The 9,609-nt window shown below is 32.0% G+C and overlaps 1 protein-coding gene across 2 annotated transcripts; it reads right to left on the minus strand.

The window, feature by feature from the left end:
• Positions 1 to 1,424: 1,424 nt before the first annotated feature.
• LOC133298383 (uncharacterized) lies at positions 1,425 to 4,568 on the minus strand. Of its 2 annotated transcripts, none has more exons than XM_061497650.1 (6): positions 4,433 to 4,568; positions 3,658 to 3,982; positions 3,187 to 3,403; positions 2,309 to 2,846; positions 2,104 to 2,202; positions 1,425 to 1,804 (listed from the first exon to the last, which is right to left on the minus strand). In XM_061497650.1, the coding sequence occupies exons 1-6, from the start codon at positions 4,494 to 4,496 to the stop codon at positions 1,548 to 1,550; spliced, it is 1,500 nt and encodes a 499-aa protein (XP_061353634.1). In that variant the 5' UTR covers positions 4,497 to 4,568; the 3' UTR covers positions 1,425 to 1,547. The 2 variants fall into 2 exon arrangements, with proteins under 2 accessions (XP_061353634.1, XP_061353635.1); XM_061497651.1 differs by having other exon boundaries at positions 3,658 to 3,962; positions 4,433 to 4,539.
• Between the last annotated feature and the right edge of the window lie 5,041 nt (positions 4,569 to 9,609).

The raw sequence follows: 9,609 nt of genomic DNA on the forward strand, positions 1-9,609 counted from the left end.
AGAGGTATTCTAAAATACCTTTTATTTCAATGAACTTTTTCTAGGGTTATCGTTTTTTTTTAAATGTTAAATAATAACATAACACTCGTTAACTTGCAAAGGAAAAGATCAGAAAAATAAATAAATAATAGTCGACAATTATTAGAAAAAGGAGGCTCATTGACCAATCAGGTGAATTTTTTTTTTACCAAATAATAAGAAGATTTCATTTACTTGCACCTCAGCGTCATCATTAATTTTTACAGGTGATGGTTTATAAGAAAGTGGTCTTAAAACTGGACAAATAAGATTCCTCTATATATAAAACATTTTCAATAAGTCTTTACAGTTTAACCAAGTTTTTAATTAAAAGCATTAAAATAACATGAGGTGTCTAATATTTTTGACATGAGAGGGCTTTTTAGGTCAAAAAAAAAAAACCCTATCACAGTACTGGTTAAAAGATAAGGAGGCTATTTACCAAAAAAAGAAGATAACGAGACTAGAGCCTGTTTGGATCCTCTTATTTTTAAGCTAGAAGCTACTTATAAGCTAAAACTAAAAAAAAGAGCTTAAAAAGAAAAAGCTAAAAACTGTTTGAAAATCACATAAAAATTTTAGCTTAAAAATTACTTAAAAACACATATTTTAAGAAAATTATCTCTCTCTATCTTTACCACTCTTCATTTAAAAAAAAAAACACACAATTCAAGAAAAACAGATAAGAGCTTAAAAAAAAGCTCCTCCTAGAAGCTTTCAGTTTTCAGTTTTTTTCTTCGTTATAAAAAAAAGAGCTTTGCGTTATAAGAGTTTTTCCTAAAACTTGTTTGGCATAACTTATACTTATAAGTAGTTTCTAGCTTAAAAAAGAGAGAATCCAAACACACACTTAATACTTGTGGTCCAATTTAAGGTTAATTGATGGAAAGACAAATCAGCAACCTCTAAATGAGCCCTAATAGATAATGAAATGACCAACTCCACCTTTTGAAAAGAAAAGCAACAACTACAAATAGCAACATAATCACAATATTAAAATAACGTGAAAATAAAATCAATACGGAGAGCATTTAGCCCTTGTGTACAAAAATATAAAATAATACTTCTAGTACTAAGGGCTGTTGTTTTCTCGAGTGGCTTGTTGGTTTGGTGTCGTTCTTACCATCCACATGTTCTCGGTTCGAAACCAACAAAAAACAAAGGGTTTTATTTTTCTTATGTTGCATGAAACAAATTGCAACACATCAAAAGTGGGTGAGACCCACTAAAAAGGAAGAAATAATACATTCAAAGTCAAATTTAGATTTCTAAATTTTTATTTGGTTTTTATGATTTTAAGAACTTAAATATGACCAAGTTGGGAATTAAAGTGTGAGTAAGAGAGAGTTAATCATTTGCACAATCTAAAGAGTACCTTATTCGATCTTCAGATGATAACTCTATCTTAATTATTAAAACAAAATCAGATACATGGTTGTGTTCAGAGAACCATACGTTTGAAATTAAAAAGAAAACACTAACATGCTTTCCTTGTTCCTCAAAGTCTTTTGTAATAGAAATGGGACAATTCAAGTTGTCACTTGAGGAACATTGGCCAATGAAGCTTTCAACTTGTCCTCTGAGAATAAAAGGTCAACCATAGTACCTTGCAAATACTTCTCATAAGCTGGCAGATCAAAATGGCCATGTCCACACATTGCTGTCAGAATAACCTTGGCCTCTCCTGTCTCTCTACAATGAAGAGCTTCCCTAATGGTTGCAGCTATGGCATGAGTTGGTTCAGGAGCTGGTATCAACCCTTCAGACCTTGCAAACTGTATCGCACCTGTAACCATCAACATCACTTTTATGTCGAACTAATTAAGTTCGACCAATGAAGTCAAATAAAAAGCAAAAGAAGATAGAGAAAAAAAGAAACCACTCTCCATTAAGTCCCTACTAGCGAGGGTGAGGTGGCTTTTATACAAGTTCCCGGATTCGAATCCGTGACCTTTTCAGTCACAAAGGAGTAACTTTTTCAGTAATCATGCTTGCCCTCTTTTTGTGAAATAAGAGAGAAGAAAAAAATGCATGATTGTATCCAAACTTGCTTATTGTTATGAATCATAGGAAAATGTGAATTACCATGAAAACATTCATTTTGTGGAATTGCAATTGCTTCCATTAAACCCAACTCATAAACATGTGAGATCAATGGTGCCATACCATGGTAACGCAAACCCCCTACAAGTAAGCAAAAATGTTAATATAAAACATACCACTAATAAATAAGAGATAGTGTACCGAAAAAGAAGAAGAGATAAACTCTCTCAGCATAACAATTAATTACCAGCATGAATTGGATCCGGAATAAAGTTATGCCCAAGTGTATGCATTTTCATCAATGGAGTCATCCCAGCTGTGTCACCATAATCATATATATATGCTCCTTTTGTTAATGAAGGACATGCTGCAGGTTCAACTGCTCTTATAACAGGGTTAATTTTCTTATTTAGTTTCTCTCTAAGGAATGGAAAACTAAGTCCTGCAAAGTTGGAGCCACCACCAGTACATCCTATGATGACATCTGGGGTTTCTCCAATAGCTTCCATTTGTTTGAGGCACTCTTCTCCTATAACACTTTGGTGGAGTAAAACATGATTGAGTACACTCCCTAGGCAGTACTTGGTATTAGGATTTTTTGCTGCAACTTCAACAGCTTCTGATATAGCAATGCCTAAACTCCCTGGGCTTGATGGATCCTTTTGAAGCATTCTCTGGCCTGCCTCAGTAATCATAGATGGAGATGGGTGTACCTTTGCACCCCATGTCTGCATCATCAATCTTCTATATGGTTTTGAATCATAAGAAGCACGAACTTGCCACACCTACACAAATTATTCAACTAAACATCATAGTTTCATGGCTTTTATAGCTTCAGAGCTAGAATAAAATCATATGCACAATTCTAATTATTGTCTTGAATTGATCAATCACTTGATGACTTATTTCAGAACACAAAATTACTTGGATGGAATTTCAACTAAATTTTTTCTAATTAGCTGTAAACAGACATGCATTATAACTTCTTAGTTTAGACACATAGTTAAATGTAAGAATAATAGCAAGAAGTTAGTAAAATTCAAGACATCTTTGATTGAGCAATGAGCAAATCCATTAGGTCAATTGGGTAAATTCTTCATGAATTTAATCTTCATAGTCCACTACCTCACAACCAAGGCCAAATATGCTGCATGCAAAGGCTAATGCACTTCCCCACTGTCCAGCACCAGTTTCTGTCACAACATTCTTGACACCTTCTTGTACATTATACCAGGCTTGTGGAACAGCAGAGTTAGGTTTGTGTGATCCAGCTGGGCTTACACCTTCATACTTGTAGTAAATTCTGGCAGGTGTGTCAAGAAGTTTTTCCAGTCTCTTGGCTCTAAATTCACCAGAGATATATAAGAATCTTCTAATTACAGTTCAAACTGACAAAAAATATGAAAATATACATATATAGGGAGAGGATCAACTTTCATCGGTAGTCTTATACTCAATCTTAGCCATCAGTCCACTTGTATCTAACGGCTCACATAACTAATAAATTCGAGCCATTAGATATAAGTGAGATCAACTACAAAGATCAAAAGTGTAACTTATACCCGTATAAAATAACTTAACGGTAGATAATCAAACCTAATGAGAGGGGTTGGGCGCCAAAGGCTGTAGACATCAAGAACTTCATGTGGTATGTTTATGAATCTGTCACTGGTGACTTCCTGTTTAATTAACTCATCAGGAAAAAGAGGTGACAAATCTTCTGCTTTGATTGGTTCATAAGTCTTAGGATGCAATGGTGGAGGTGGTTTAACTGGAAGATCTGCAATTATATTGTACCATTGGTGGGGAATTTCAATTGATTTACTCGCATCCAAAGTTGCTCTCACTGTGCAGGCATTTGAAAGCCTCACATGCATAGGCTTTACATTCAAGGCAAATCCCTGAGTCCATTGCTTTTCAACTGAAGTTAACCAACAAGAAAATGTGATAACCAAGCTATACTACTAAATTGAGGAAAGTAAAATCAGCAATGAGATATAAAAACAAAATCACAAAACCAATTTGGTTATACAACTTAACAATTAACTCATTTTATATGAAAAAGGCAATGAATTGATAAAAGATTTGCCTAAGTAAATTAATTAAAACCAAGAAATGTGTATAACTCAAACCAGCTCTAGAGTTATAATAATTCACCCTGATACCATATGATTTAAACCACTTTTAGAATCATGCTTAGGAGGTTCAACCCTTTGTCTTTGCCCTTCATGAAAATTTTTCATAGATATATATTTGGGAATATAATTATACATACCCTTTTTCATCTGTTTCTAGCACTGATTTAATTAAAACAGCTAATAATGAGACATAAAAAAAGAACAAGGAAAAATGGTCATTTAAGGGAAAGTACCTTTAAAGTGGAAGCAGGGTGAAGTCAGAAGTGGATTAACAGAGAAAATACAATGAGTAATCATTTTTGTCTTCTGTTTGGATCTTCAAAACATGGAAAGCTATTCCGAAAGAGTTGCAGAGTTTGTACCTTCCACGAAAATGCAGACTATGAATACTCCTTTGTAGTTTGTACTAAAAACAAAAAACTAGTTGGGAAGCCCTGGCTTTGACTTTTTTTTAGCTTATGTAATGTTTCTCTTTTTTTAGGTAAGATGAATAGAATTTTTAATTCTTTTTTTTCTGTCAGTAGCTATATGTTCAATTATTTAAATTTTGGGAAAAAAGTTTAAAAATTGTAATTTAAATATTTCAAGATAAGTTACGCCCAAATTAATGTACATCTAGGACTCAACTCTCTGAGTTTGCCACTTAACACTAAATCGAGTCTAAATTACATAGGTAATCTATGTTGCACCGATACTGACACGAGACACGACACGACATGCTGATATGTTAATTTTAAAAAATGTCATATTTCGATACGTTGAGACATATTTTGATATTAAATAATATTTTTAATATATATAATATAATTTATATTTAATACATATAACAACCCATAATAAGTCATATAACCAATCAAATATCTAAATTTTATAATATAAATATAAATCAAAATAATTTTTGCCTTGTTAATTTTTCATGTCAAATTTCATAATAGAAAAAAATTGATTTTTAAATTATTTTTTTATGTTTAGTTAATAAAATAAAATTAAGCTTTAAAAAAAAATATTGGATGCATGTCCGAGCGTTGATTGCGTGATGGAAAAAGTTGACCGCGTCTCTAAAAAATGTGTCGGAGCATTGATCACGTGTCCTAAAACATTGACCACCTGTCATAAAACATTGACCACGTGTCGGATGCGTGTCGAAACGTGTTGGAGTGTGTCGAATGTGGCGGAGCCAGAGAAAAAAGCTAGGTAGTGCGAAAAGATCCAGCCAATAGAATTAGATGGTGCCAAAGTTATATTGTTTTTAAAGATCCAACTAATATAAAGGCTGTATCAAATTTTTTTTTAAGAAAATCTATACCATTTTAAAAAATTAGGTGGTGCCTACCTTTCAAGTGGCTCCGCCACTGGTGTCGATGTCCGACACGTATTTTTTAAAAAATATCGCGTGTCCGTGCAATGGAGCAGTTGACCACCCTTAGTGTCACCTGACAAGTTTTGGTAAATTACGCTTAAATTAATTGTATTAGTTACGTAAAATATTGGAAAATGACATTAATTTTATAATTTAATATTTAAATTATAATATTTAAATTTTTTAGTTTTTAAATTTTGATCCGTACATTTGTATTTTTCAATTATTTAGATTTCATTCATTGTATTTATCTTAATTTTTAATATTTATTTCAATTTTAACTACCTGTAATTTTTATTCATAAAAGTAAAGGATTATTTTTTAGGAATAATGTTTTTTATAATTTAATTTATTAAAGTTTTGGTTTAGATCGAAACTTTAAATTAAGGATATAAAATTATAAAGACCTATACTCAAGCTTATAAGTGTCAAAACTCAAGTGAACAAAAATTATAAAAAGTAAAATTTACCTTAAACTTATATTTTAAATTTATTTACAAAAAATAACGTAAATTAAATTAAATTTCAATTTTATAATTTTATGAAATTTCATTAACTAGACTATATATTTTATAAAAACTTTTAAAACAATTATTAGAGTAGTGAAATTTAATATTTATAAAAGAAATAAGGTATAAATATAACAAAAGATATTTTTTAAAAATAATTTTATTTGCAGACATTAACGTTGTTGTTATTTTATATTTGTACAACTCTTATCATCCACTTATTAATTATTTCACTTAACTTTTTTATGCATTTGTGAAGCGCACTTGGCATTATTCAAATTTTTTTTTTGGACTATACCAGCATTCGAACATGGACCATTATGGTGTTGTCCTCCAAGGCTCCAACAAGCATCAACTACCATATTCACCATGAAAGCTAGAGGCAGTATTCACTTTAAAATAAGCAAGAGTTGTACTTGCTCACCTCAATATAGAGTATTAGGTCGATGCTCCTCGCTCGTTTGGACATCAACGTAAATATCTGAGTTCTTGGGAAGATAAAATCATTCAATGCTCCCTTGACTAAAAACTGATACTTATATGAATTTGTATTATGAAAAAGTGATTGTGTTGTATTGTTATTTGATTATAATTATGAGTTTTATAAGAGTTATGTTCGGAATAGTGGTTAAAGTGTTATTTTTGAAAAAAAAAAAATACCAAAATGCTACGTTAACAGTAAATTTTGCCAAAATGCCACGTGGCATATTTCGCTACACTGTGTAGCGAAATATGCCGCGTCAGAATGCACAGAACCAAAAATGCCACGTGTCAGACAGGGAGAATATCGCTACACTGTGTAGCAAAATTCTCAAATTCTCACAGTCTGACACGTGACATTTTTGGTTCTGACGTGGTATATTTCGCTACACAGTGTAGCGAAATATGCCACGTGGCATTTTGGTGTTTTTTTTTGCCAACAGTGGCACTTTGCCCACTGTCCCGTTATGTTGTAAAAAAAGTGATTGTGTAATGTTATAGAGATTCGTTTTGCATGCCGTAATTTTTTTTTTCTTCAAAAAGTGTGGGCCTCACAAAATATTGTGTGTAGAAAAGTTTGTTGTGTCATCTTAAAAATGACAAATGCAAACCCCTATAATTATTTATGATTAGGGTTATATTGATAATTTTTTTTATAAATTTATAAATTATATTAAGTCTGATCAGTAATATTAGTTTGTAAATAAAAAGTTTGTAAATATAACATTCTCCATCATTTATTGATAATGGGATAAGAGAGATAAAAATATATAATTGTTAAATAAGTGATCATGATTAAATAACATGACAATGTGACTATTTTTTCATAAGAGAATCCAAATCCATACTTATGTTGTTTAATAGACAGTGGGTGATATTAATAATCTCTAAGAGGTTTGAACCCGTGTAGAAGACATATGAAATTATAAATCATGAACACAGTGATATAGTAAGAACAAAGAACAAACTTACAGTATATCAATAATACAGAAGAAGAATGAATGAAGTATGGAGAATGGTGGAAGTAATCCGAACTCACAGAAAGTGTCTCCAAAGCTGCAGAGTAAAGAGAATGCAAAACCAGATTAAGGAAAAAATCCGGCAGAGTAACATTGCAGAAAATCAGATGAAATTTCTAAAGGGGTCAGGGTCTATATATAGACACTGACTGGTCACGATGAATCGTCGTGACTAACGGCTGTGAACGGGCATAACCAGTGACTGGTTCGGTTCAATATTGAATGAACGCGTCAGTTCAAACTGAAAAGTAAGAACCGATACGGTTCAAAATGTAAAGTATCGACGAAAAGAATCGAACTGATCTTCTCCGAGCTGAGCCGGACGGACGGGCGGACGGCGACAACAGCACGAGTGTGTGGTGGACCAAAGGCCACCTAGCTCCTCTCCCCTCCAAAAAAGTGTAGTGGCCCAAGGGACAATTTATGAGTGTGAGGTGAGAGCTTATATACCCTCTTACCTCTTATTAGTTGTTCAGTGAGAAACTCCTTAGATCCACACACCCATGGTAGTTAAAATCGAAATTTTACCTAAAATAGGAAGGAGGATACAAAATTGTAAAACGTAAAATTGTAACGTAAAAGAATCGTAAAAAAATCATAAAAACGTAAAAGCGTTTGGAATTTTGATGAAATCATTTTGATTAAAAAAAATTGTAAAATCGTAAAAGTGCATATTTAAATCGGAATTTTAACTACCATGCACACACTCCTCCAACTTCCCTATTTTCTTTTCTTCCTCAACCCACTTCTTATTTATAACCCATAGGATATTATTATATATTCCAACAACTTATACATATGGAAAATGTATGTCATTTTGATTAAAAAAAATTGTAAAATCGTAAAAGTGCATATTTAAATCGGAATTTAAACTACCATGCACACACCCCTTCAACTTCCCTTTTTTCTTTTCTTCCTCAACTTACTTCTTATTTATAATCCATAAGATATATTTATACATTCCAACAACTTATACATATGGAAAATGCATGTCTCCTTTAACGGTAAATAAAAAAATCCTTTCATTTGTGGATTTCACGCAAAGTTGAGTTTGTAAAAAGCTCGGCGCATATCCTGCAACATGAGAATAGTTGCTATATATATATAGAGGATAAGATTAATTTATATTAATGTAAGAATAATAGATCTTATACCAAATTTTACTCGCTGATTTCAGTATATTTACGGTTAAAATTTATTGAGTTATGTTAATTAATTAATATACCCAATAAATCTTATATATATATATATATATATGGAAAAGTATTTCTCCAGTCACTGGAGATAAAATTATCTCCAGTAAGCTCAAAACGACGTCGTTTAGGGATTATAAGATTAAAATATTATAATGATAAAGACTAATATAATCCTGCATTATATTAAAATTAAAAAAACACCTTGATTTTTGTCCCAAAACGACGTCATTTTGGGCTCACTAGAGATAACTTATCTCCATTGATTGAAGAAATCATTTACCTCTCTCTCTATATATATAGATAGATAGATATATAAATATAGGGATGTGCATGGGTCCAATTGAACCGGTTTTTTTTGAAAAATCGAACCGAATTGGTTTAAATGGTTCGGTTCGAAAGTGATTCGGTTCGGAAGTGGTTCGGTTCGGTGGAAAACGGTTAGGTACGGAACCGGTTCGGGTCGACCCTCTTTTGAAAATAAAAAAAATTAAAATTTTAAAAAATAAAGTTATAAAAATCAATTTGGTTCGGTTTGAAAACAGTTCGGTTCGTTTCAAAATGGTTCGGTTCTTAAACTGGTTCTAAAAACCGGTTCGGTTCATGAACTAGTTCTTTAAAAACCGGTTCGGTTCATGAACTGGTTTTTAAAAACTGGTTATTTTAAGGGGCGGTTCGGTTCATGGTTCAGTTCAGTTTTTTGGTTATTTTGCACACCCCTAGATAGATAGATAGAGAGAGAGAGAAGAAGATCAACTCACACCGATGTAATAATAATAAATTTTACACCAAATCTTAACCGTTAATTTTCAGTATAAAACTTGTTATTTTTATACCAGAATAAGAATA

This window comes from Gastrolobium bilobum, unplaced genomic scaffold (assembly GCF_033153095.1).
Source record: "Gastrolobium bilobum isolate Gb01-03AN ecotype WA unplaced genomic scaffold, APGP_CSIRO_Gbil_v1 utg34958, whole genome shotgun sequence".
NCBI classification, from domain to species: Eukaryota; Viridiplantae; Streptophyta; class Magnoliopsida; order Fabales; family Fabaceae; genus Gastrolobium; species Gastrolobium bilobum.